Source organism: Ctenocephalides felis, unplaced genomic scaffold, assembly GCF_003426905.1.
Source record: "Ctenocephalides felis isolate EL2017-DRISC unplaced genomic scaffold, ASM342690v1 CF-g0.4_SCAFFOLD_01492, whole genome shotgun sequence".
In the NCBI taxonomy this organism is placed as follows: domain Eukaryota; kingdom Metazoa; phylum Arthropoda; class Insecta; order Siphonaptera; family Pulicidae; genus Ctenocephalides; species Ctenocephalides felis.
In genome coordinates this window covers 32,612,511-32,640,410 of record NW_020537646.1, presented here as the reverse complement: position 1 = coordinate 32,640,410, position 27,900 = coordinate 32,612,511, and the positions used below count along the sequence as shown (strand labels likewise).

General features: G+C 28.1%; 5 protein-coding genes across 6 annotated transcripts; 3 read left to right on the top strand and 2 right to left on the bottom strand.

Moving 5' to 3' along the window:
- Positions 1 to 1,511: 1,511 nt before the first annotated feature.
- Positions 1,512 to 3,463, bottom strand: LOC113371134 (complex III assembly factor LYRM7-like). Its single transcript, XM_026611779.1, has 3 exons — positions 3,335 to 3,463; positions 1,690 to 1,918; positions 1,512 to 1,618 (listed from the first exon to the last, which is right to left on the bottom strand). Exons 1-3 carry the CDS (start codon positions 3,353 to 3,355, stop codon positions 1,512 to 1,514), a joined length of 357 nt encoding a protein of 118 aa, XP_026467564.1. The 5' UTR covers positions 3,356 to 3,463.
- A 309-nt stretch (positions 3,464 to 3,772) lies between these two features.
- LOC113370189 (protein spartin) lies at positions 3,773 to 8,625 on the top strand. Of its 2 annotated transcripts, XM_026610861.1 has the most exons (11): positions 3,773 to 3,929; positions 3,996 to 4,143; positions 4,743 to 4,955; positions 5,159 to 5,351; positions 5,562 to 5,690; positions 5,778 to 5,966; positions 6,093 to 6,293; positions 6,374 to 6,495; positions 7,092 to 7,222; positions 7,645 to 7,727; positions 8,127 to 8,625. In XM_026610861.1, the coding sequence occupies exons 2-11, from the start codon at positions 4,018 to 4,020 to the stop codon at positions 8,309 to 8,311; spliced, it is 1,572 nt and encodes a 523-aa protein (XP_026466646.1). In that variant the 5' UTR covers positions 3,773 to 3,929; positions 3,996 to 4,017; the 3' UTR covers positions 8,312 to 8,625. The 2 variants fall into 2 exon arrangements, with proteins under 2 accessions (XP_026466646.1, XP_026466647.1); XM_026610862.1 differs by lacking the exons at positions 7,645 to 7,727; positions 8,127 to 8,625 and adding an exon at positions 7,313 to 7,398.
- Positions 8,626 to 9,474: 849 nt separating this feature from the next.
- On the bottom strand, positions 9,475 to 14,296 carry LOC113371132 (gustatory receptor for sugar taste 64f-like). The gene is made up of 11 exons (XM_026611778.1): positions 14,190 to 14,296; positions 13,993 to 14,030; positions 13,880 to 13,933; positions 13,627 to 13,818; positions 13,379 to 13,564; positions 12,716 to 12,864; positions 12,529 to 12,651; positions 12,305 to 12,459; positions 12,077 to 12,239; positions 9,666 to 9,758; positions 9,475 to 9,576 (listed from the first exon to the last, which is right to left on the bottom strand). Exons 1-11 carry the CDS (start codon positions 14,294 to 14,296, stop codon positions 9,475 to 9,477), a joined length of 1,362 nt encoding a protein of 453 aa, XP_026467563.1.
- Positions 14,297 to 15,524: 1,228 nt separating this feature from the next.
- Positions 15,525 to 17,443, top strand: LOC113371131 (peptidyl-prolyl cis-trans isomerase-like 1). Its single transcript, XM_026611777.1, has 2 exons — positions 15,525 to 15,549; positions 17,151 to 17,443. The coding sequence occupies exons 1-2, from the start codon at positions 15,525 to 15,527 to the stop codon at positions 17,441 to 17,443; spliced, it is 318 nt and encodes a 105-aa protein (XP_026467562.1).
- A 613-nt stretch (positions 17,444 to 18,056) lies between these two features.
- LOC113370689 (pancreatic triacylglycerol lipase-like) lies at positions 18,057 to 23,337 on the top strand. The gene is made up of 11 exons (XM_026611383.1): positions 18,057 to 18,187; positions 19,204 to 19,413; positions 19,468 to 19,576; positions 21,403 to 21,565; positions 21,679 to 21,782; positions 21,866 to 21,993; positions 22,384 to 22,524; positions 22,590 to 22,688; positions 22,762 to 22,873; positions 22,966 to 23,090; positions 23,173 to 23,337. Exons 1-11 carry the CDS (start codon positions 18,115 to 18,117, stop codon positions 23,304 to 23,306), a joined length of 1,398 nt encoding a protein of 465 aa, XP_026467168.1. The 5' UTR covers positions 18,057 to 18,114; the 3' UTR covers positions 23,307 to 23,337.
- The last annotated feature ends 4,563 nt before the right edge of the window (positions 23,338 to 27,900 follow it).

The following is a 27,900-nucleotide window of genomic DNA, read 5'->3' as shown; positions in this document are numbered from 1 at the left end:
ATAAAAAAAATAATAATTTTTGGCAAAATAACGGTTTCTCTAAAAAAATCGATTTTTTGTCGAAATTTTGAACTCAAATTGTTCATAAAAACCAAAAATTTATCTGATAGGAAAAGTCACTCAATTTATCACTAAAAAATATATTCAAGAAAATCCTGTTAAAATTTGAGGATAATCTGATTTAAGCGTTTTCGAGTTATGTTGGTCACCGATTTTAAAAACATTATTTTGAGAAAAACGTGTTTAAAGTTCTGTACAATTTTTTTATTACATATTATTGAAAATCTAATATCAGCAGCTCATTCTAGAATTCTTCGTATTTTTTTAACAATTCATTACGAAGAAACGGTCTGGCCGATCTTCGTCCAGCACGATTCCCAAATAATGTTTTTCGAATATTTGAATTTTTTAATAATCACGATTGTGAGCTAAAATGTAGACAAAAAAATGACACTTTTTTGCTAATTACAAAGAAATGGCTTGGTCAATCGTCGCGCAAAACTGATAAACGCTACATCTCATCGAGATATACTGAATGGATTTTAAACTTTTGAAAACGATTCAGCCGGTTTTGGTAAAGAACGAGAGAAATTAATATCTGTAGCTAATTTTTGGGGCACATTAAAACATCTTCCACCATCAGGTTCTGTGGTGGCTTAACTTTTGTTTTTCGCAGATTTCTATAAACGGTCAGGTCACTATTTTCATCTTCTTTGCAATAAGCAGTTCTTTATTAGAGAATTCTTGGTTTGGCAATTCATTTATCTCAGTCTCTAAGATAAAAAAAAATAAAAATAAAAATGAAACACCCCAAAATGACCGAACTTCGAAAACCTAACGCTGAATAAAAATTAGTAGCGATTCTACCTCGAAAAAACGCCAGTAAAGATAATTTAGATAAAGTCATTATGTATCATATTTTTCATAATTAGCAAAATTATACATAATTTAGTATATCTGAAAAAAATGTATTTATATATTTGAAAATGTAATAGCTTTAAAAATTCAACCTGTTTTTTTAATGGTAATTGAAACTGATTTTACTGCCGTAACTGCCAAGCCAACAAAAATATTAATATATACACACATATATACCAAACCAACAAATTAATGCCAAAATAACAACAAATTTTAGGGTCAATAAGGGTCAAATTTTTATAAAATTAGAGTTTTCATTAATTATTAAAAATTATTTATAAATATATGTCTTGTTCTTCCATAAAGTTCAGGAAATTATTTACTTGAGAAGAAATTTTAACGACTAATAAAAAAATTTAGTATTATATATTGAATTTAATTTAGTATTTTATATGTAATTTAAACATAATCATACCCGATAATCATAATTCTTTTGCAGAAAATAAATATTCAAATTCAAATTAAAACGTTAATGGAATTTCACTTCCGTTTATACAAATCAACAAATTTAAAGAATTTTGAAAAATTAAACTCCTTTAAATTAAATACAATCTAATTTATTTCAGTCTAACATTTTACAGTACATCAATATATTAATCTTTCTTGCATTTTGATTTAGGCGAAACTTTGTAAGCTTCATCGGGCATAAGCTTAAATTCTACATTATCAAGTAGTTGAGTATCTTTTGTTATTCTAGCTTCTGTAAATATATATAAAAATTAATTACTTTTCTAAGCAATTTAACATATACAAAATCAGGTTATATATTACCATATTTTCCTGGGCTAACTTCTTTAGCTTGTATTACAGTCTGGCGTAATTCTTTTGCTACAGCATTTGCAAACACTAAAAGTTCATTTATTGAATCGGAATTAGTTACATGTTTATTTTTAAAGAATCCTTCATTAATTTTATCTCTACAAGCTTTCAAAGCTACATCATCTCCAGCAAAAACTGATTTCCTTGCCCGGTGTAGTTCCTTGAAACTCCGTAGAACCTGCTGAACATATTAATTAATATTTAGAATTACAAATAGAAAATCATATACAGTAATCAGTTTTAAATTTTATTTATTATTTGTTTTTGTTACAAATTGCAGTTGATCTTTTCAAAATAACACAATTTAAATTAACACATGTCATTTTACGGTGACAAAGTCTAGCTTGTTCTTCAATTGTATTATTAAAAAATAAATGTGTAAACATTCAATATATTAACACAAAAGTAATTTGACCTAATGTGAATTGAACACTCAATTTTTTTCTATATGAATTGTATATAATTATAAGACACATAGAGGTTGGGCCATGTGAGTACAAAAGGAAACAAAAAAGCAGATAAATTAACAAAACTGGACACAGATAAGAGGGAAAGATATAATACATCATTGAATAAAAATATATTTAGAACATAAAAATAAGACTTTGAAATAGTGACAATAAAACTGCTAATTAAATAAATCTAAGACCATAGCTTAGTGACATTAAAAGGAAGATCGACAATTTATTACTTCATTGATCAGAATAAAGTGCAATCATGAAAGTTTTTCGAGCATGTACATGAAATATATTGTATAGATAATTTGATATGCAGAAACCTGTTAATTTACTTACATTGACAAATATGTATGTTACAGTTTAATTTATGATTTTATGAAGAAATGTTATATACGTATGTATGTATAATAGGAATATGGCTATCTTGTAATGAGAGCCTCAACATATAAATATTATAAATGTAGTAGGACAAATTTTTATATACCTCATTTTAACCTATATTTATTTCTATATTTTCTATATGAATAGTATATAAATATAAGATACAAGGCAGTTGGGCCATGTGAAAATAAAAAGAAACGAGAAAGCTGGTAAATTAGTGAAACTGAACACAGATGAGAGTGAACGATATGATACACCATTGCATGAAAATATATTTGAAATATAAAAATAAGACTTTAAAATAGTGACAAAAAACAGCTCTGAAACTATAGCTTAGTGACATTAAAAGAAAGGAAGAAAAAGAAATTTATTACTTCATTGATCAGAATGGAAGTTTTTCGAGAATCTACATGAAATACATTTTATAGATAATTGGATATGCAGCTGCAAAAAAAAATCGAATAAATATAAAGACACTTTTTTATTAGAAATTAATAATATGCAGAGATAATACAACCTGTTTTTTATTTGTAGGGACAAAAATTATGTGTGTTACCGTTTAATTCATGATTTAATGAAGAAATTATTAATGCACATGTATTAATAATAAGAATATGGGCAATATGGCTATCTTGTAACGTGGGCCTCAGAAAGATAAATAAATATTATAAATGAAAGTGTAGGACAAATTTTCATACAGCTTATGTTAATCTGTGTTTATTTTGGTATTTCCTTATAAATGTTACGAAACTCATTACCTGTGCACGCAAATTACTCATTTTATTCCAATATAACACAAATTTTAAGCAATTTTTATATTAAATCGATTGAAAATTTTAAATTAAATTTATAAATATTGTTTTAAAAAATTATATTAGATTTGACATGACTAGATTCCAATTTAGCGACATATTACACAACAAAGTACATTGTATTTTAATGTGACATTTTAAATTATAATTAATTTATTAAATGTATAAATTACAAATAAACTTTTTGACACGAAAGTTTTATAAAAATTAATTTAGTACGATTAATTTTGTAAAAAGTAAATATAAAAGTGAGGTTATGTTATGTTTCATGTTTGACGTTTGTGACACACGTGACATTAGTCATTGACAGTTTTGCAATCACATTACACTTTGATTTGTTATTTTAGTTAAAAGCCTGTTGAAAGTCTATTAATAATTTGATCCAAGATTTTAAATTAGTAATTGAATAATTATTTGTGTAATCTTAAACGTTCTGTACTTTGAACATATATCATGCTTTCTTTCGACATTGATATTACAACAGAAATAGTTATTGCGTAGAATATTGCACAATTTGTTATTAGTGTTGCACAGAAGATTGGTATTTATAAAAAGAAATTTGACTTTACATCATTTTATTTTATTATAAAAGTTATTTGATATATAGATATTAAATTAAATATTTCAAAATGGGAAACCAAGCATCTTCAAGACATTGGTACGAAACTGCTGAGAAAATAAAGGAATATTATATTAAAGCTTTCACTGATATTGAAAAAGGAATTACTTGTGAGGAAAATGAAAAACCACATGAGGTAACTATTCAATTTATTTTTTTAGATGTTAATTATTATTAAGCAAATACATTATCAATATTTATATTTTTTAATTTATTAATATTACCAGAATAATTCTGATCAAAATAATAGTAATATGATCATATTACTAGTAACATAGATGTTACTAGCTAATAATTCACAAGGTGATTTCAAATATTAGAATTAACTATAAGCATGTTTATTTAACATATTTTTTGAATCTATTGTAATAGAATATGTAATAGAATATTCCATTGTAATTAATTGTAATATGTAATAGAATATTCGATATTCTTGATTGTTATTACTAAGGTATCTTAGTAATAATAATCAAGAATATCGTTAATTATTTATCAAAATATAACCATACAATGTGATGTTTTTTTGACACTATTTTTAAATAATATCTGGCAAATATATCAGTTTGGGGTGATATTTAATATTTTTTAAGAAATGAATTGTCATTGTTTATTACATGCATCAAGAAAAGTACATATTATTAAAGACAACTATTTATTTGTTTAAGGTTAAGCTTATGGATCGATCTCTCAAAATTCAAATGCCGATATAAAGTTGAATCATAATTCTATTTTTAGGCTCTCAAATATTACAAATTGGGAATCTATCACATAGACCAAGCTCTTAAAATACCAGTGGAATACCCAGAAAATGTTATGGATGATAGCTTCAAAGAAGCTGTCGCGATGGTGCAGAAGATGAAAGGAACAAGAGGAGAAGTTCTTCAGAGAATTACTCAAATTATGAAATCACCTGCTTACGAAAAGGAGAAGAGCGCTTCACCAGAATTGGTAGAACCACCTTTATTAAATTACTTTGCTAATTTTATATTAATTATTTTAGTATCAGGCAATAGTATTTTTTTTTTAATTTGTACTCGTTTGTCTATCAAGACGATCAAGACCTTGTAATTTTATATAATAAGTAATGTTTTAAAAATTAGCTTTACCAAGTCAATATTCTGTTACTAAACTAAAATATTTCTTGTTATCAGGGAACTGAAGGATCTATCACTTACAGTGATTTAGCAAAGGCTCTAGAAAATCTCAAATCATCAACTTTGCGATCAGAATCAACCGCAGTAGAAGTATTTAAATGTAATGATGTGAAAATATTTCAAATAAAAGCTGATGGCACAGTAACCTCTCATACTATTGAACCGGAATTGAGTGTAGTGAAAATTACAGGTAATGTTAAAAGTTTAAAAGAAGCAAGCTTGATAGCATTCAAAAAATATTTTTATAAAATGGTTAAAATTAAGAAGTATTATATGTAAATGGCATTCTCCAAATCTACTTCATAACTATTCATCAGCAATTTATCGATATATTGATTTGACAAATAAAATAGACATAATTGAAATAGAATTTTTAATGATGCTATTACATTATTTTCAGATAATCGAGATCATACTTATTCTATGAAAGCAGGTGAATGGGTTTACCCATTGATACCTGGTGTATCTCCATGCTACAGGGCCAAGTTTAAAGCTTTTATTTTTCCTGATTTATTTTCAACTATACCTGGTAACTATAAAAAAACATGCAATTACTAATCTGTAATGTATAGTTTCAAAATATAACTAAGTAACATAAATATAAATATTATTTTAGGAAATGCCATTGGTTTGGTTGTACCTGAAAAATTTGATGATCAGTTACTATCACTTCTGGAAGATATATTACATGGAATTGTCTATCAAGGAGCTGAATCTCATTCTTTGTCAGTGAAGAAAGAAGTTCCTGCTGGTGATGTGAAACCATGTACTACTGCTGAGTCAATAGTATATGGACTTACAACCGGTAATGTTTTTTTCAAATTAATATTTACTGTTTTACCAGAAAATATCTTAGTCACATGTCCTGTTATTTGCTCAATAATTTAATAAAATATTTTGATAGATCTAATAATTTTAATACAAATTTTAGGTGCAAAATATGTGAGTTGGGGACTTCTCAAAGGTGCTGAGAAAACTAGTAATCTCATGAATTATGTAACTCCTAAAATTATTTCTAACATGCGTCCAGCTAATGATGCTCAACAAGAAGTTGTATCTGAAAAAGTAACTTCTGGTATAAATGTGGCCAGAAATGTTACTGGTGCTGCTGTTGAAGTAACTGGATTTGTTGGTAAATAATTGTTAGCAAATTAGTTTGGTTCATAAATTATTTAATGGCATCATTTTTATCATTTTTATCATTTTTTAAAGCTGATAAAGTGAGTTTGGCTACAGTTGCCTTAGGACGATTTTTGGCACCTCACATTCAAAAGCAAGGTACTAAAGTGCTTCAATCTGGTTTTAATTTGTCTGAAGAAGATGCGAAGAGCAAGGTTAGTGCTTATGCTATTTTAAGAAATAATTTTAAATCCCATAAGAGCAATGAAAAATTATTAAAAATCAATAAATGATAAATACTAGCCAACAACACTTATTTGTCATAAATAAATTAATTTTAATTTTTTTTTTAACTTAAGTATTTCTAAAGATAAAATAGTCCTGATATATTTTGAAATTTGAATTTTACATGAAATACAAAAAACTAATAACAATATATTTATTTAAAAATTTTAAATGTGTTGGTAAATATTAGTTATCCTGCTGATCAATTGTGCAATTTATAAAATAATTTTGATTCATTTTACTGCAATCTCATTTAATTAAATGAACTGATCACATATGTATAATATTATCATACAGTATACTATCCCATTGGTTTTAAAATATATTTATTTTAAATTCAATTCATAGATCCCAATACTCATAGACAAATAATATAATAAATGCCAATAGTGTTATGCAATGATGTTTTATTGCATTGCATTTTTTAAATTTTGCTATTTTGTGCATAGCTAATATCTTTCTTATTTATTTCTTATGCGCAATTTTGTTTTGTAACATTGAAATGATTTTTTACAACATTTTTTAGATGGGTGGTATTTTGACTATGGCTTCTGGAGCAGTTGAAGGATTTGCTACCGTTTATTCTGGCTTAGAACAATCTGCTTCCATTTTAGGCGAAAACTTCAAAAATAATACAGTAAAAGTGGTTGAACATAAGTAAGTACAATGGCAAACATGTTTGTATTCTAAGCGTTTTTCTATAATAACTACAAATATTTTAATTTGTATATAAACTGCTTCTAACAGATACGGGCCTAAAGTTGCTGGAGCTTTGACAAAACCTCTGTGATATTTTAATGGATAAATTATTAATCTTAATTATATATCCAGGCATTATACTCTAAGCAAATGCATGGTGTTTTTATATATTGATGTGATATGCCTAAAAAGGGTTTAAAACAGATTTTACTATATATTTTTTATACTCTGCATAAAATTTTATACATTTGTACTAATAATATATTTTATAATCAAATATGAAATTGATTTTGATATATCCAAAGTAACTGGTTTTTTAATAAAGAATACCAATAAATATTGTTGTTTTAATCAATTGGGTTGTTTATTTTTTTAAATAGATATGGTCATAATGCTGGAGAAGTTGTCTCGGGAACTCTATCTACTGTAGGAAATGCACTTGCTGTTTCTGAAAATGTTCAAGGTAATGTACTTTAGTATAATCAACATATTAGTAATAAGAAACAATTTATTTTATCACAAAAATATAAATGCCTTTATGAAGTAATATTAACATTGCGCTTTCATTGCTATATAATATATAGTATATATATAGTATATATATAGTATATATACTCGTGTAAATCACTTTTCCGACTTAAAAAAATTCACTCCTTATTCTCAGCAATATTGAATAATATTGAATTTCATAATGATTTTGATTCAATATAAATTAATTAATTATTAATTAAGGTTCTCATGAATTTTTTTTTATTTAAAATTGAGTATGTAGTTAGTAAAAATTTAACAATATAATGAAATAAGCTACACAATTGTTTTGAATATATTCCTCTAACTTTATTTTAAAATATTTCCTATGTAGGTCTTAAGCCCAAAAAACTTGCCAAGAAAACTGCCAAAGCTGCTGGCAAAGCTGTTATCGAAAGTGAAGTATCAGGAAAGTCACCAGAAAACGATGACAATCTAATTGATGATAGTGTTATGTACCCAGATCTTTCAGAACTCAGTAAACAGTTGCAGATCTCTGAAAGACGAGCAGATCTATGATTAAGATAAGTGGTTTTCAATTGAAAAAAGTATAAGCTTTCTTACAATAATTCAAGTTTGATATCATTTCGGATGCGTATTCTAAATTTATTTGGTATTGTTTTAGAGATCTTGCCCTATTGCATTTCTATTATTTTAGACAAAAACCATCATTTAAGTTGACTGTACTTTACTCTTTTTTAACAATAGTAATAGACTTTTATAATCAATAATTTATTGAAGGGTTCGGAAATTATTTTGGTAATCCAATTTATATGAATCTCATTGTTTTAATATCATTTATTTTATTATTTATTATCATAAAATCCTTCTTATTTATTAAATCACTTTAAAACATCGGTAACTCAACAATAAATCTTGTACCCATTATATTTTTATATGAAGTATTTTTTTATCGCTACAAAAATTTTGATATTAGTAGAAGGTTAATCCTCCTAGAATAATCTAGAGCTAATCTAAACGGTATGAAGATCTTAAGAATTATAGAAAATGTTAAACCATATTTATTTACAAATTCTTACCAGTATAAACATAATATTTAAGAGTATTTTTGCATCAATTTTCTGTAAAGGTGTTTAGGGTTAATCAATGCTCCTCTCCGTTTCAAAATTAACTAAATTTGGAGCATACGCCTAACTTCCAACAACAAAAATAGATTTTTTAATTTGATCTTAATAAAAATGCAATCACATTTGAATGAGCAATATTGTATTCAACTGAGTTTTATGTTTGGGTTAGTCTTCCCTCGTCTTAATTTATAGTCATACGCAAATTGCGCTTAATTCTGGTTCATTTGCTATGAGAATGAATTAAAATTATGTATATTGTATTTATATTTGAATATGTGAAATATTCATGTAGTTAGGCTTTGAATTTGTCTCATATTTTAATATGTGATCTTAAGAAGATCTGACGAGATTCGAATCGCTGTGTTTTGATATTATTTTGTATCTAATGATATTATTTAAAAAAAAAACGACTAAAATAGTTTGAATTTAATAATATTAATAACCTGATATTTGATATATTTATTGAAATTGAGTGATATTAATATGTTAATAACAATTGTTATTAATTGATAGTTTTATAGCTGTGTTAATAATGTCTGAAAATATATATACTTACATTATACCTATAATTTTTATTAAATTTATACGAAATGTTTAAAATCTATTGAATTCATGGCAATAATTTCTAGTATTTTTTAGATCGCTGAGATTGAACTGGATAAGAACGAGCTCATATGTTATTATCGTTCCCGCTACCTGAAACAAAAAATATATGTATTCAAAATATCTAAAAAGATGCAATTGATCTTAAATCGATTTCTTAAATTTTTGCTTATATATCATACGGTTAACATAATTCTTCTGGATATGTAAAAAAAATGCATTCCACTTAATTGGACATTTCTAGCAGCCACATGATCCAAGAATCTTTGCGCATCCTGTAAAGTAATTCATAATGTATATAATATATTATATAATATATATATATATATATATATATATATGTGGGAGTCGTAATGATTATGATAATATATTAAATTAGAAACTCCCAACATAATAAAAAAATATAAATTTATTAACTGTAAAAATATTTCGATATCAAAAATATACATGACATGTCCGATTGTTTTTTACAAAATAAAAACCAGCCTGCTTGATATCGCCACACACTCCCTGCCCAGTGTTGATCTCACAGTTTAAAAAAAAATACAGGGAAACACGTTATAAAAATGTGGTGGGAAAGCAGATTATAGCAGACCAGTGTTGTAATACTGGTCAATTACAAATTTTCATGTTTCGTCAGCAGATCCACCGTATGTGGTGATTTGACCTGCCATCAACTCCATATTCTGCATAATGTTCTCGATCTAATGGGTATTAGTTATATCAGAATAACTTAATGTTTAGAATGCATAATTTATGGGTACAGTTTCCATTTCTGCAAGCGTTGCATTCGTATCTGATGAGTTCCGATCAGAGAAAGAAGTTGGCTCTTTATCCAAATCAGGATCATTGGTTTCTTTGACATAAGAGTCCAGAATTGTGGAATCCAATAAATTATGTCAAATTTTGTTTTGATTCGTCGTTGTCACCGATAATGGGAGGTAGCATTATAAGACGATTTGTTGAGTTAACAGAGAAAGAGAGGTTGAATTGCATTCCAATTAAAAGTTCAGGCTCCAAATTATTTTTTCTGTCAGCAATAAACACTGAGGTCTGGGTATACCAAATGAGTAACCTCGGAAGTCTGATCCAGATAGTAAGTGCGTTAACTATGATGGATTGGACTGGACATACCTTATAGGTCGTCACTGAAGACCAGTGATTATGGTGCTGCGTCAAAATCAATTTTTCTTAAATCTTCGAAAAATAAAACTCCTTTATCTTCATCTATCACGTCGGGGTCACCAATGTGGGAGTCGTAATGATTATGATAATATATTAAATTAGAAACTCCCAACATAATAAAAAAATATAAATTTATTAACTGTAAAAATATTTCGATATCAAAAATATACATGACATGTCCGATTGTTTTTTACAAAATAAAAACCAGCCTGCTTGATATCGCCACATATATATATATATATATATATATATATATATATATATATATATATATTACGCTTTACGGTTTTAGTTAATTGTTTTAAAATATTATTTTCGGGTTTATGGAAGTAAACGCTTATGACTACCTGTATGTACGAGTATCGCTTATAGTCGAGATTCGCAGGTGTGTACGGAAGTCGTCTATTGACGACGCTATTACTGTGCCGAGTCGACCCTTGCTTCTTATTAATCAATTTTAATGACATTTCAAGCTATTCTGAATCGAATGAGAGCAAATTTGAAAAAAATATTTGTGTGTATATATAATATAAAAACAAATTTTGTGCCGTAAATCGACGTTTTCTCAAAAACGGCTAGACCGATTTCAAAAATTTAAAAACCATTCGATGTATCTCGATGAGGACTAGCGCGAAAATCGGTGGAGCCGTTTATTTGTAAATAGCAGAAAAGTAAAAAAAAAAATCGTTTTTGTTTTAGCTCTTAATTCTGAATCGATTTTAAAAAATCAAAACTGTTCGAAAGATATTGGTTGGAAATGATACTGATTAGTTTTAGGTTTATTGAAATTAACTGTTGGAAAACAAATTGCCGATTTTTATGAAACTTTTTTGGGCAATAGATATCATGGTCTTATAAAACATACTAAAATGTTACCATCCTACGACAAATAGATTAATGTTAAAAATTAATGCCTTTAGGATGTGATGAATCAAACTTTGTCGATTCATTAAAATTTAAAATAATAAACTACAAATTTAGAGTATACAAGTACGTGTCGGTTTCATATAATTAATATAATTACAGTTAATTTAAATGTGTTTGAGAAAATTCTATTCGAAATTGCAATGTTTAGATTTAATTGGAAGCGATAACTTTATTTTTGAAATAAATTTTATACTATCAGTATAAGAAAAGTAAAAATTTAACATTTTTACCGAATTTAATAAATTTATTGAAGCACGTTAAACATAAATATCTTTGGCCCTCGCAAGTCTCACAAAATGTTATAACCTGTTAGGTCAAATTTCGTGTTATTTGTAGTATTTTCATTTACTTTACTAAAACTGGGCCTAAACGGAAAGTTGCTTTAAACCACGAGGCCCTCAACGGTTAATCATTAACACGTTGAGTGCCGCGTGATTTCATAGCGACTTTCCGCCATTAACTGTTAACGTTATTTTTTTACCTGCGAGTATCCTGTAGATGGCAACGTGCGCATGACGCCTTCTGGTCTTCTTGCTTCATGAGCGACTTCTGCTGAGAATAAAGATACCGCAAATGTTCTTGTCATTAAAAGCATAAACGAAAACCAGAAGTAAAAAGCTTGAGCTTTGTCTCTATTCGAACGTCTGATAGGAATAATAAATAAAAAATTAATATTTTCCAAGAAATTATTGGGCATGATCTAACTTACGTAACTCCTTTCAGAAGTTGAGAGCATATGAAATATAAATTATTAGAAAATGATATAAGTATTATAGGCCCAATAATTTCATTTGCTGTTTTTACTAACTCTGACAGCAAGACATAGTCTTCACGAATATTTCTCCAAAATTGTACAGACATTTCCTAGAAATAAAAAAATATGTTTATATATTAACAAAGGCATCCGAGTTTTGCTAATAGTATTTTATATACCTTATATTTAACTTGTTCTAAACGTTTGTTCAGTTGTTTAAATTTTTGGGTTAATGCGGCTGTTATCAAAATTATAAATAGATCTGTATAATTCCATGTGAATGTCGTTGCTATATTTAATATCTGAAAAATCAAATTAATATATTTTACTAGATTTTAAAATGGATATTTTGGCAATTTGCAATACCTGAAACATTGCTGCTAATTTTATATTATTTCCATTCCACATATATACCTCTGGAAAGCTCACTTTGAAAAATTCTTCTAATATAGTACCACTAATTGCACATTTCTTGGCATAGGAATAATTACTGTTTATTGATAAATAAAATTCCACTACGGATAATCAAATTTAAAATGTACTTATTAATATTAAAATGTACATATATTAATTTAAACTAATATATAAACAAACACAGTGAGAATATTAAAGAATCTATCAAATTAAAATTAGGTGTAATTTAATGCTTTTCAAGTAAAAAAATATGTGGTTGACGCATAACATTGATAACGCTTTTTAGTTTATCATCTTAAAAAGTTTCTTAACGCCAGAAAATCCGATTTGCTAATTTTAAATTTTTTCGACGTTTCAGGTCAATAATTTGACTTAAAAAAATAAGCAGTCCTTTAAAATCCATATATGGATGTCATCTATATTCTTATATTCTGAAAACTGCATATAATTTATAATAATTATTATAAATTATTAATAATATTAAAATAGCAAGATCTCTCTTATAATTTAAACATCGATATTTAGTGGATATGACATTCCACCAATTTTAATGTTCATGTAGGTATAAATTATAACTTGTAATAAATATAGCGTGAAAAAAGAATTTGCATGTACCTAAAGAGGGTATGAGTACGCTACCCGTTAATAGTGACATTCTCAACCCCAATGGCATATTACCATACGCAGGGCCCATTTTTTGGTCAGCTTCCAAAAACTTGCCTAAAAGTTTGGGCCAACGACAGGCCAATCTTAGAAATAAAACAATAGATGCAAACGTACTCACTGAGAACACAAGCGTAGCTAAAATAATATCAATTATTCAATTTTAGTTCCACAATATTATAATCCTTTTTATAACTTACTATTGTTATAAAAAGTTACACCAAATTTTGCCAAATTGATTGTAGCTAAAATACACATAACACCACTTCCAAATAAAACTATTAAACTTATCAACGTTCTCCAAGCAAACCAACGAAATTTTAAATTATGATGATTTTTAGACAAAACTCCAGAAATAGGCATTAATCCAAATAGTTGAGCTGTGAATAGGGCTGTAGAAATATAATATTAGTTATGATTTTAAATAAAATCTTGTGAATGAAAGCTATTTACTAGGTCCAATTGCTTCATGCAAGTTGGTGCTGCGTAGTCGTGATATAAAATTTCCTACAAAAAAAAATATAATAAATGTATTTTATGTACTGTATATTTTTATATAAGAGTACCTTTATTCAAATTTTGTATCCTTTCAATCGTTAAGTCGCTGTAATATAATTTACATGATATTAACTGTATGAACGGAATTATTTCAATTGAAATCTGTTTGTTATATTTTACGATTTTTTGTATGATGGAACGATTTTTTTTGTGATATATTTCATGATACAGTTTATTTTATAAATATAGTGATTTCGATGCATACCTATATCTTTTTTTCAACTTGTATTTCCTTGGAATTTTAAAATCCATATCTTTAGGATAAACCCAAAAAGCAATATCATCACTGGAAACTTTACGTGATTTTCTCATTTTGTAATTTAAAAAAATAATCACGTAAGTTACAAAATTCAATTAGGAAATAGTAAACTTTATAACTTATCAGTAACGCGTCTAAGCAAAAGTGATACATTCTAAAAACTCCTATTTAGATATAAGAATTTTTATTTAGATTAGTATACGGAATTTTGTAGGCAATAATTTTCTTGTCAATAATTTCATTTGGAATGAAATCATTCTGTAAGCCAAGGGTCGTTATTTAATGTATAATTAAGATTTGATCCAAGATATATCAAACCTATAAACGTGGTATAATACATTACGAATATACAATCAAATACTGCTTTTGAGGGCCTATCAACCTATAATTTGTTCTTCAACTTTTTTTCTAATAACAGTTATATAATTTTTTTGTGAAAATTTCGTTTCGTGCATTTTCTATTTTTAATATTTCGGATGTAGTTTTGAATCGAATCGTGAATCAATTATGTGTTTCATTTCTGGATACAGCGGCACAGCAGCACACGGCAATTTTTATATAATAATTTAGGTACTTTTTTTTAGTAATTTTTAATTCAAAAAGTTTGTAAATTGTTTCAATTTGGTAGACAATTATATGTTAAAAGAAATGTTACCAAACTTTTTTTCAAAATTGCTGTATATGATATTTCCGCAACGGGAAACTGGAAATTGATAACACATTTATTATTATCTTTGTCTTATTTCAAGGTTAACAGTTACGGATTTTATTGTTTCTCAAATAACTAAATATATATGCAATAAGTGCCCAAGTTAAGTATTTTAGTAATACTAATAGCATTACTACAAAAGAGATAGGTCAACCGTTGGGTTACCTTCAAAACATCCACGTCTTTAGAAGTCTAGGAATATTAAATTTTCATTATTATTAATAATAAAATATGAAAAATAAAATGTTTTGAATTTGAAAGAATAAAGACTAATAAGATAATAGTGAGTATTTTTTTTAGTATCGTCCATCCTTGGCTATTTTAAATAGCGTGAGCATTGGAAAAAAAAATGTACATACGTGATTTTTCTGCGATTGTTTTAATATATGTCCAAGTCCGTATCTATTTATAGAGATTTGTTTTGAAATTTGTTAGAAAACTAGAATTTCAGTATCGTCAATATTGTAACCCATGTAGAAATTAGTCTCGGTTTCATATATTGCCAACATTGGATTTCTGTGGCCGTCATTACCTATATTGTAGAAATAAAGGCGAACGTCGGTTCTATGATAATGTCAACTAATCGCTCAGGCCAACGTTAGTCGATATTGAGGCAATATTCTTTTTTTTAGTTTTTTTAACACTATGCCGTCCGGCGACACCACAGTGGTGTCGTGCGCGAACTAGCTCTCAACAGCCGGCGACACCACAGTGGTGTCATGAGCACAGTATCTTCCTTTGGCCAGTGGCAGAAATCTTTCCATCCTATTGGTGTTTTAATTTAGATAACAAAAAGTTACACCCGTCAACATTAGTAAGACATAAAAATTTGTAATTTTTCGATAATATCCAGAAAGGGCGGGGACAAGCAAAGTGATAACGAATTAGCACTACCGGCGCCAAGCGAATAAATTTTTACAAGACGTGCGGACGGCAAAGTGTTAACACTTTTAACCCCGTGTTGCTTGTACTTCCCTCCTGTGCTAAACTTTGTTATTTATTTATTATGAAATAAAACCGTTTTTGAATATGTTAGCTAGAGATTAAAAATGAAATACCAAAAGTAGGAGCAATATGACTGTTTCTGTTTGAAATAACTACATTACAAAATTTTGGGAGGATCTAGATTCTAGATATAAAAAAATGTTTTTGACAGAAAAGTCTGATAATGGAAAGAATCTAGTTTCAAAGCTTCTACATTTAACATCTAAAACATTTGCTGTTTTTCAATATTTTTTAGAATTTATTACTCAGAAAGAAACATGTGGAGTAAAATTCTCATATATATATATATATATATATATATATATATATATATATATATATTCTAGAACTATATATTCTAGAATATATATGAGTGTGTTTGTGTATTGTTTGATGTTTCTTTCTGAATAATAAATTCCAAACTAGTTGTAAGTGGAATTCTGTCTTAAGGCAATTAAGGCATCGTGCCTTAAGGCAAATTGCTGGAACTTTCCGTACCAAAAATTATTATTTTTTTAAAAACGATTAACATTTTTGAAAAAAAAATTACTTTGAAAAAATAAGATTTTTGAGAAACTATAAATTGGACAAAAAATTACTTTTTTTTGAAAAAAAATTTTTTAAAAAAAAAAAATAGTGTGGAAGATCTGAACTTTTTTTCAAAGCAATCGTACTGCTTTAACTGCATAGGAACAAAATATAAAGCGCGTAAGCGCCGCGTTGCTGTCTTACGCATAAGCATTGGTACGGAACCCATAGGAATGTTAACAAAATGTATACTTATTGTTAAAATCTTTATAAAATATCTGATAATTTGATGTGCATATGTCTAATGATCATTTTTGACCGCCAAATGGCTCATTTTTTTTACTTTTTCCTCCATATCTCCGAAACCGCTAGACCTACCTTCATGAAAATTTTATCGATTCTTCATCTTGTCAATACAAGTGAAATGTTTTTTGAATTATTCAAATCGGACGCTCCGTTCTCTTAAAAACTGAGTTACTGTTTTCGGCACTATTTGCCCCGTATCTTCGGAACGGCTAGACCTGCCTTCGCCAAAAACTAATCAGCACGTCTCCTTATTAATACGAATCGAATGTTCTTTGAATTATTCAAATCGGTTGATCCGTGTTCCCGAAATCGTCGACGAAAATTTGTATCCGCACATACATACACACACGACATTCATACACACACACATACACACACAGGCCGAGGAGGTTCATCAATTTATGGCCCAACTTTTCCAGATGAAATTCATCCAGAACTTAAACACACCGGTGCAGGAATTATTTCTATGGCAAATTCTGGTCCTGATACTAATGGCTCACAATTTTTTATCACATTGGCTCCAACACAGTGGTTGGATGGCAAACATACTATATTTGGAAGAGTGTACTCAGGGATGAATGTTGTTAAAAGGATAGGACTTGTGGAATGTGATAAAAATGATAGACCTTGTGATGATGTAAAAATACTGAAAGCGAGAATAATAAAAAATTGATGATATTCAAAAAAAAAAAAAAACACACACACACACACATACATCCATTTTTTCTAAGGTATGCCAAAATGTTCAGAAACCTTTAAAACGTAAAGATATATAAAAATTTTCATTTTCGATTTTTTTGCGATTACTATAACTTGCCCTACGGGAAGTTAAAAATATTGAAAAACAGTAAATGTTTTAGATGTTAAATCTAGAAGCTTTGAACTAGATACTTTCCATTATCAGACTTTTCTGTCAAAAACATTTTTTTATATAAAACAAAATTGATTGTTAATTGACGACATTGATGACATCAAGTTAAAAAACTTATCAGAAGCTTAAAAAAAGCTTTATTTATGGTAATTCAGTGCTTCCTTGTCCATTATTCCTCGTCCATTATTGATTCAGTCATAACTGATAATATATCAATTGAAAATAATAGATATATATTTTTCCTTTTCTATTTATATTTTATTAAAATCAAATATAATTTAAAATCCTTTCCTGTTTTTTGTTAATGAGTAACCTATATGTTCATTATCGACAGAAAATTACCAAACGCGCAAATGATTCATTATAGTGCTTTCTCACTGTTCTTTTGTTAATTAGATCTTATTTCAATGCAATGACGGCGAAATATAGTTGTGTTTTCAATTTTAGTTTTCTGTAATTCAGTACATCGAAAAATGTTTCGTTACGAACTTGTTTTTTTATTTTTAGTGTTTGTTCAAGGATTTAAACATGTTTGCAATCTTGATGGTATGTACATTTTGTATTTACTTTTTTAATTATATATATATATATATATATATATATATACTAGCTGACCCGGTAAACATTGTTTTGCCATAAAATATATTTCTAGCATAAAAGGATTAGTATAAAAATAACTGAATGCAAATGTGGTATATAAGTAAAAGGGACAACTAACAAAAAAAATATATGAATAGTTTTTCCACTGCAAAGCACACCGCATATAAATTCCCTTAATAGTCTATGCAAGTGCCAACCTAATCTGTAACTGATTATATTTTAATTGAAATGGCACATTTAAAGTTTCAAGATTGTGATATATTATTACCATGCTTTTCTTCAAATCAGTAATATTTGAATTACAAAGCAAAATCTGATAATTCGTTTTTAAATTATATTATTATGTGACACGCCCAGCAAACTAACTATAGGATTGGAAAAAATTGAGAGATTTGTGAATGTGACCGTTTTACCGTAAATTTGTATGGTACCTAGTTCCCTATCAAAAACTTTGATCTTCAGATTTTAATATTCAATTTCTCTATTTTTTTGCAAAAAGGACAAAATATTGTAATTTTTTTTCCACAGTAGGGTTACAATTGAACCAAAAATATTAGTAGAAACTTTATGAAAAGTTTAATTTTCATATCACAAATTCACCAGCATTCCAATTGTAAACCTTTGCTTACTAGTTCTACTTTGACGGAAAAATACAGCGGAGATACGATTTGGGCAGTGGTACAACTTGAGCAAAATTACCCTATTTGCCAAGTTTGTTCAAAAATATTTATAAAATGCTAACTAAAATTAAGAAATAAAATACTCATACTAATTTACTAAGAAGTAAAATACTAATTATAGAGAGCATTTAATTAAAATGTTCAACTGTAGTATAACTAAGATATGATACATCAAGGCAATAAAGAATATTGTGATAAACTTAAGGTATATTTATTTATATCAAAGAGAAAGTAAATAATGCAATTATAAAATATTAAAGTTTTGTTATCTCAACAATTCAGATGTGGAGAATTTTTTATGTCAAGAAGATATTGAAATGTTCGATTCCTTAATGACAACAAATCCAGAAATATCTACAAATCCATCTACAGCACAAACGACACAGAGCAGCAGTTCGAAGTACTCAACCACGCCTAGAACTTTTATTAAAAAAAGTAAAACTCGGAGCCGAAATTACACTAGGTTTTACAATGATACAGTGGTTCCTACAGGTGATGGTTAATTTTCAATTTTCTTTGATATTTTACTCATGAATTAATTTTTAGAAGTCGACTGTTTTGGTCTTGGCTGGTTAGCGACGCGCCTACGATGGTTGTTCAATTTGAGTCCACAAAGTTCTGAAGAAGTCGATGTCAAGTTTTATTTGAGTACCAGGTAAAATATTTTATACGTTTTAATTATAGTGAAAACACAATTTTTAGAAAAGGAATATGATTAACAATTGTTAAATTAAATTTCAAATGTTAGAATGAAACGTAAGATTTAAATATTACATTTTTTATTAAAAATATTTTAGAACAATTTTAAGGAGGTTGTTCTTTTTTTTACAAAAAATGCCAGGTATTTGTTTTTGTTTTCCTCGAAATGTATTTATCATAGAGACATGCGGTTTTTTGATATTAGTAGATTTGATAAATTTGATATTAGTAGATTTTGATGTTATGATGTTTAACTAGGCACTAAAATTGCACGCTATCAATTTCAAACGATTGTTATATTTTCAACATCCTGTATTGTAATTGTCCAAAAATCGAAAATGAAAATTTTTACATGTCTTTACGTTTTAAATGTTTCTGAGCATCTCGTGCATACCCTAGAAAAACTGGATGTGCGTGTGTATGTGTAGATACAATTTTTCGTCGACGTTTTTGGGAGCACCGCTCAACCGATTTGAATGATTCAAAAAGTATTTTATTCCTACTTATGGGGATTACTGCTGGTAGTTTTTTGGTCCAGCCATTTTGGAGATACGAAGCAAAGAGTGCAGAAAATGAAAATTAAGTTTTTGAAAGATCAGAGGATCCTATTTGGATAATTAAAAAAACATTCAATTTGTAGTGATGAGAAGACGTGCTGATTAGTTTTTGACAAAGACAGGTACAGCCTTTTCGGAGATACGGAGCTAAATGTGCACAAATTGTAGTTTTTGAGAGACAAAGCATCCGATTTAAATCATTCAAAAAACATTTTGCTTGGGTTGACAATGAAGGCATTTTGTTGGTTTTATGTTTACAATTCAGTTTTACAAATACTTTAATCATGCTAATAAGAATAGGGGTCGTGTTTCAACTGAGCATATGAATCATATATATCTATTCGCGCCATGGTAAATTTTACAATATTTTTTTTGAAATACATTTATTATGTAATCGACTCTACATTGCAATTGTCAAAGTAAATGATTGTAAATAACGTTTGAATTTTATTACTTTTCGAAGAAGTTTGTTTTCGCTAAAAAATTTGATTTTCTATCTTTGAAAATCAAACCTCGAAAATTGGTATGTTTGAGCATAAAATTGCATAACGTATATGTACTATTTAGTAATAATGTATACAAAAAATGTTTAGAATTTCAGTAATTAAGCTTAAGTTGCTTAGAAATGTAACGAAGATATTTATTAAATATTCTTAAAAATTACGTTATAATACTGTAACTATGATATGTTTTCACTATGAAAGTGATATGTTTTTAACTATAATATTAAATTTTAGTAAATCACTGATAATATATTAGGTTGTCAAATATCTCCCTTCCGCCTTTTTGTATTATAAACCAAGAGCAAAAAAGCGGTATTTGACAACCTAATATAAATTGATTGTCTATGACAATATATATTAAGAATAATAATTATTAAACGTTTTGTTAGTAAAACATTATTGTTAGTAAATTATCTTAAATGCGAATTATATAAGTCTGAAATTACATTGATAACAAGTATATTTTTAGTGATTTTTGGCAGCCCGGATGTATTTTTTAATATTATCAGAGTTTAGTAATTTGAATAAACGTGTTGTTATTTATGATGGCGTGGTGCCGATATATTCCAAAATAGGTACTTCCATCCGTTTCGTCCTAATACTCTGATTCAAAAATGGACTGTCTTATTAAATATTTGAAATTTCACATAACGTTTTCTATTTAATTAGTTAATGCTAAATCTTTATAATTACTATTAAATTAATTGTTTTATAAATGACAGGAAACAAACAACTCGTATGCAAATGCACATGGGCGATCAGTTTGGTTTGGAATGGACGGATTATGATCCCAATCGCATCAAAACTATTTTAATTGTGCATGGATTTTTGAGCCATGGTGCGGCGTCCTGGGTTCTTGAAATGACCCAAGCTTTATTAGATTGGGTAAGTTATCTTCCAATTGTAACAATAAACAGTATTCCGAATAATTTTATTCCAAATTATATCTATCCAATTATTTTTAAAATTGAGATTTTTGTTAAAATTTTATCTATTAGGAAGATGTCAATGTTTTGGTAGTGGATTGGAGTGCTGGAGGAAACAGCTGGAAATATTGGCGAGCTGTTGCTAACACAAGGAGAGTGGGTGCTGATGTTACCAGGTATTCCGTTAGTCAATTAATGGCAAGTTATTTCCAATAGGATTTATGATTATCTATATGCGCTGCGAATCCTTTCACTTTAGTTTCATGCGCCAATTGATAGCAGCTACCAATGTATCGACCAAGAAATTTCATTTGATTGGTCATAGTTTAGGAGCTCATATTTGTTCTTATATCGCTTCTCAACTTGGGGGCGTTGCGCGAATTACAGGTATGTATTTCAATAAATTTAATTTTGAAATGAGTTAGTAATTTTAATATATATCTGCACTGACCTTAATTTTTTGGGAACATAAAAAACTAGACTTAAAACAGTTACAAAAATCTATGTTTCTATTTGTATTATTAATTTGGATATTATTGGAGCTTTGTAATTCATTAAGATGAATTTGGTCATCTTCCTTATAAACTGTAACTTGTTTCAATATAGATATGTATACTTTGCAATTATTTGTAAATTGAAAGTAATTGAAAAATATATAAAAGGTGATAAAATAAAAGATATATAAAAACATCTCTACAACGTAGAAATAATTATAAATGATAAATTAAACATAATAAATTTCTAAAAAAGATAATGTATATATAATGCAAAATATAGGCCTAGATCCTGCTCAACCATGCTTTCGTACTACGGATTTAGATGTGCTCTTAGATGAGACTGATGCTGATTTTGTTGACGTTATTCACACTAATGGAAGACTACAAACGAGAATTGGACTCGGTTTACCAGAACCCTGCGGTATACATACTAAATCTTTCATTATTATTTAGTTGTTGGAAATTATACTATATCAAATAATATAGGTCATGCCGATTTCTATCCAAATGGCGGGATGAAACAACCAGGATGTTTTTTTGGTAAAAAAACATTTCTATCAAAGATGCTTCCAATTTCTAGAGCTAGTGAGTATAAATTTTACTGTTTAACATTTCATTTTCTGTAAATCAAATATTTCTTAATATGTAAAAAAATTAGAACTGGAAAGGGCCATTTGTAGTCACGGTCGTGCATACATGTATTTTACTGAAAGTTTGCAAAGTAAGAATTGTACGTTCATCGGACATAAGTGGAATATGACTTATTATGGGTGAGAAAAATTGAATCAGATAAAATATTTGGTGTTGGCTTTTGTTCTTTGTCAATTTTATGTTTATGTTTTCAATATGTATTTTTACTCAGTGCTAAGCATGTCTTGGAACAACCTTGCACTGAGCAAACATGTACTGAAATGGGGATGAAGGCTGTACTGAATCCTGCAAGGGGAAACTTCTTCGTAATTACATCTGATCAAGTTCCGTTTTGTGGTTAGTTACTATAATATTTTGAATTGAAATATGAATCGAATAAATAATCTTTAATTAGTCTTTCTTTTAATATTTTTTTCAGTTCCAAATCCGCAAACTGCTAAGTTAAAGACTTACCTGTTTAGTGACTGGAGACCAGTAAAAACAAAAAAACAGGAAGAACAAGAAGAAGAGGAAGAAACTGCAGAACAAAATTTGTTTGATGCTGCTAAATGAAAATAAATGACAGTATAGATTATTAGGCCCCTGTATAAATATAATAGAACAATCATATATCTGGTGATTTTATTCTCAATAAATATATACCCTATATTTATTTTTTAATTCGGCATATGATTTTGAATTTAAAATCTCATCTATTAACATATATGCCAAAGGTTGACCTCTGATCGAACTATGTTCGACCTATAATATACCAATTAGGGCGACCAATATCGCAACTGGTAACGTACATTAGGTTCATTTTGGTGCGACAATTGTATTGTGACAAGATAGATTAAAAAGATGCATAGAAGTTCGTGAACCACCGAGATGCTGCCGAACTCTATTAAAAAATTACACTTTGTTTATATTTTCGAAGAACCAGATATATTTAGATAACTGCTATATCAGACCAATTAAATTAGAAAGATGTTAAGTAGTTTTAATTATTGTTTATTTAGTTAAACTAATATGTTGATGTAAGGTTAAGTTATTACTTGTTTGAATACTGAATTTAGACTTGTTGCTTAGTTGAAGTTTGAGATATTACTGATTTGAGTGTTGATTTAAGACTGATTACAAAGATTTGATAATTTTATATTATTTTTCTGGTTGGCTCATTTTGTGCAATTAAGCGACATCCCATTACAATTTTGGATCCAATCAGTGGCTATTGCATTTATCAACCAATCAGGTATTTACCGGTGATTGCGTGGAACGTAGAATTATACCGGGTATAGGTGATCCGAGTTTCTTGGAAATATAAATTAATTGTAGGATGATATATTTAAGGACAGGATGCATGACAATAATGTGGATTATTTTAATTTGTAATAGAGTAATAAAGGATTAGGGTTTACTGCTGCTATCCTGTATGAAAATAATAAAACATATAATTAGACCGGGGTTGGGAGTGAGGCGTTATCAGGTGGATTGGTAGAACCCCAATTCGAGACTGACTCGCGCTTGTGCTGTGTGGGATAGTAATGAATTGAATATCTGCATAGTCGATTTTCTGCACATTCACCAAAGACCCAAAGCATATATTTATATATGTGATGTATATATGAGGGACATGTAAAAAATAAGGTTCCCACATTTTTTTCAGGGTTGAGGCATTTTTTATTGCGATAAATATGTATACCATGGGAAAGCTTATATTTCAAACTATTTTTCTACATAGTCGCCAGATATTTTGACGCATTTCTTTCTAAAAAGTTATCCACTTCTGAAAACCAGCTTCGAAGAATTCCGCCGCCACGCCCTTGCTCAGTCTTCTTCTCCGGCGATTTTGGATGGCTCTTTTGAGTTTCGTTAGCGTCTCGCAGCACCTGTCCGAATTTATAGTGGACCATTTAGGCATAAACTCGGTTAGCAAGACTCCTTTTTGGTCCCAAAACACGATGGCCTCTCGCTCCTTTGCTTGTCGTGAACGTCTGTGCGTTCTTCGGAGAACTCCCTGCACCATTTGAGGACGTGCTGGACGCTGATGCAAGTTTTGCCATAAACTTCTTCCAACTGTCTATGAATTTCAATAGGTGTAAGCTACTACTACCAAGAACGGATTTCACACTTGGCGGTGACGGCGATTGTGCGCTCCATCGCAGATGGCTGTTAGCAGGGCCGCATTTAGAAATTTTGCGCCCTGGGGCATTGACAAAAATGCCGCCCCATCCCTAAATTTTTTACTTAAAATAGTTTATATATATCATTTTTCTAAAATTAAAATAACTATTTGATTGCAAAAAAATTATTACGCATTACATAGTGTAAATAGTGATGCTTGGCATCGTGCCTTAAGATAAATTGCTGAAACTTTCAGTACCAAAAATTAAAATTTAAAAAAAAAATTAAAGCGATCGGCCTGCGTAAGTAAGTAAGCGGCGCCTCGCAGAATAACAGATAAATAATTTTGCAGAACTCATAGAAATGTAAACAAAATTTAAATTATTAAAATATCTGATAATTTTATGTGCATATGGTTAATGATCATTTTTGACCGCCAAATGTTTCTCTTTCAATTTTTTTTATTGGGTTACCGAAACCGCTAGACCTGCCTTTCACAAACTTAATCAGTTCTCCATTTTGTCTATATATGTAAATTTCTTTTAATGATATTGGACGTTCCGTTTCTCAAAAAATGAATTATTATTTTTGGCATTTTGGCCCATATTTCCGAAACAGTTGGACCTGTCTTGGCCAATAACTAATCAGCACGTTTCGCTATCAATAGAAATCGAATTATTCAAATAAAATTCAATTTTAATAAGCTTAATAAATGAAACTTAATAATTTTCAAAAAATTTCGAACGTGCGTCACTAATTTAGTTTTTTTTCATCGCTATGAGCTTGGAAGTGCACAAATTCGTCATCTTAAGAGGGCTCGAGATCTGAAGAACATCTTTATATTAGCCAAATTGCCAAATTTTGCAATGCATTTGTATAATGTTTTGTTAATTATATTTCTTGAAATTAAAAATGTTATTAAAAAAATTATTTAATTATATGGTATAGAATTTTTTTTCACTATCCAAATTTTGCTGCCCCCGAAAATTTGTAGCCCTGGGCAGTAGTCCCGACTCCCCCTACTGTAAATCCAGCACTGTATATACATGTATTTTAGAACACTTGAATAAATTGCACTGCACTGCATTATACATGTATAATAGAACTCTTGAATAAATTGAAAATATATTTTGATTTTAAAATTTAATTTTATCTTTAGTATATATAATTTCATACCAAGTACACAAATTTTTCATGTAGTCATTTTTTATTTTTTTATTTTCTTATAAATTACAATCTGTCTACATATTAATTAATTTAATAATTAATTTGACAAATGACAATTAATTTCAAAAGGAAAACCCAGAGGTTCACTTTATATTAGTGTACTAAATTATGACTTAATTAAAATTAGGTATATGTATCCATATAATCACTATAATCTTTCCAAAAGATATTCAAAATCTTTTAAGACTGAATTTATTTGTTTATTTTCTTCAAAAATCCAAATGTATATAAACAATGACAGGTTTTCTGTGATTTTGCCAACACTAGCGCTATCAATTGCCTAATACCAAAAACTATTTATTGATAAGATAACAACCAAAGATAAATGATTTTATCATTGATAACGATCTATGACAGAAATATAAGATTTGAATTTGAATATATGTAGGTAACGACATAAACATAACGACATAACGAGTATGACGAGTAACGATTTATATTGTTTTGGCGCCTTTTTGCCCCCATAAAAGCTGGCACAGAAACAATGTTAAGTCTTTTTGTGTTGAGACCTCGTGGAGTTACTACAGTGAAAGGTAAGTCATTTATAATAACTAATATTATTCTAAAACTGTTTTCAAGTAATTTCTAAAAAAAATCATATATTCAGTTTCTTGAATATATGATTTATGCATGGTGTTTGCTTGCGTTTTGATTTATTTAATTTTGTTTAATGAATTATAAATAAAAAAATGGAAACCGTTCATTATTTATATAAATTGATTTATGTTATTTTTTCTATTTCAAAATAATTTTTGCCGAAGAGTTTCTGTAATGGTTTTGAAATAACTCTTTGGCCAAAATTATATTAAAATATTGAAAATAATGTAAATCCAGTAATATAAATAAAAAATGATTTTCAAACTTTTTTTAATTATAATTCAATAAAAATAAATCAAATCAAAGCGCAAGTACATATATACAGATATATGTATGTACATATGTATCTAATGTATATTGTATATATTTTATACAATATACAAAATTTTAAACAATATAAATAATTCTAACTGTAGAATTTAGGTATGATTTTATGATATAAAATTCAATTTTTTATATTTTATTTGAATATACATTTTAATTTAAATATTGAATTATTGAATGAAAAATAGAAATAAGAACATATGAAATATATACTGCATATGTTCTTATTTCTATTTTCCATTTAATAATTCAATATTTAAATTAAAATGTATATTCAAATAAATGTAATAATTATTTAATAATTAAATTTAATTTGAAAGGTATTTAATAAAATTATACATATATATGTATAATTTTAATAAATACCTGTATAAATTTTATTAAATTTTATAACATTAAACTATGAGTATTGTATAATAATTGTACAAAATAATTTTAATTGAAAATGGCTGATATATTTGACTACAAAGTCAATAATAATGAAAAAAAGATTAGAATTAGAAAACTATTACAACATTAAAATTTATATCTGAACTTATGTTGGAATTATTTGCAATTGACTTTTTATAATTATTTAATGTAGTTGTTTAATTAATTTTTAATGTAGTTCGTTTTTTTTCAGATTTTATACAGTGCCAATAGTGTTATGTGCAGTGAATAATAACTTCGGAGGCTTATTGTGCATTAAACTTTTTTAATATTAATTGTAACTTAGTTTATTTGATATAGTGTTAAAAGTAATTTTTTATTTACCATTTTGCGTTATTTCGAGTACATGGTCCACACTTTTTTTTTTTTTTTTAATTTTCGAAAAACGAACGAATCGTATTATGATGAAAATTGCGCGTTTGAAGCTACGTTCCTGCCGCCTACCCCCCACGGCAGGTCCAAGTAG

Bases quoted from the DNA above. Each gene is read 5' to 3' on its own strand.
- LOC113370689 (XM_026611383.1), top strand. From the start codon at position 18,115: ATGTTTCGTTACGAACTTGTTTTTTTATTTTTAGTGTTTGTTCAAGGA. The intron at 22,525-22,589 runs GTATACATACTA...CAAATAATATAG, and splicing joins CGGTTTACCAGAACCCTGCG to GTCATGCCGATTTCTATCCA. The intron at 22,689-22,761 runs GTGAGTATAAAT...TAAAAAAATTAG, and splicing joins GCTTCCAATTTCTAGAGCTA to AACTGGAAAGGGCCATTTGT.
- LOC113371134 (XM_026611779.1), bottom strand. From the start codon at position 3,355: ATGAGTAATTTGCGTGCACAG. The intron at 1,919-3,334 runs GTAATGAGTTTC...TAATATGTTCAG, and splicing joins TGAGTAATTTGCGTGCACAG to CAGGTTCTACGGAGTTTCAA. The intron at 1,619-1,689 runs GTAATATATAAC...ATATATTTACAG, and splicing joins AGTTAGCCCAGGAAAATATG to AAGCTAGAATAACAAAAGAT.
- LOC113371132 (XM_026611778.1), bottom strand. From the start codon at position 14,296: ATGAGAAAATCACGTAAAGTTTCCAGTGATGATATTGCTTTTTGGGTT. The intron at 14,031-14,189 runs GTATGCATCGAA...ATTATATTACAG, and splicing joins AAGTTGAAAAAAAGATATAG to CGACTTAACGATTGAAAGGA. The intron at 12,240-12,304 runs GTAAGTTAGATC...TATTCCTATCAG, and splicing joins CAACTTCTGAAAGGAGTTAC to ACGTTCGAATAGAGACAAAG.
- LOC113371131 (XM_026611777.1), top strand. From the start codon at position 15,525: ATGTCAACTAATCGCTCAGGCCAAC. The intron at 15,550-17,150 runs GTTAGTCGATAT...ATACACACACAG, and splicing joins AACTAATCGCTCAGGCCAAC to GCCGAGGAGGTTCATCAATT.
- LOC113370189 (XM_026610861.1), top strand. From the start codon at position 4,018: ATGGGAAACCAAGCATCTTCAAGACATTGGTACGAAACTGCTGAGAAA. The intron at 4,956-5,158 runs GTAGAACCACCT...TCTTGTTATCAG, and splicing joins AGAGCGCTTCACCAGAATTG to GGAACTGAAGGATCTATCAC. The intron at 7,728-8,126 runs GTAATGTACTTT...TTTCCTATGTAG, and splicing joins TGTTTCTGAAAATGTTCAAG to GTCTTAAGCCCAAAAAACTT.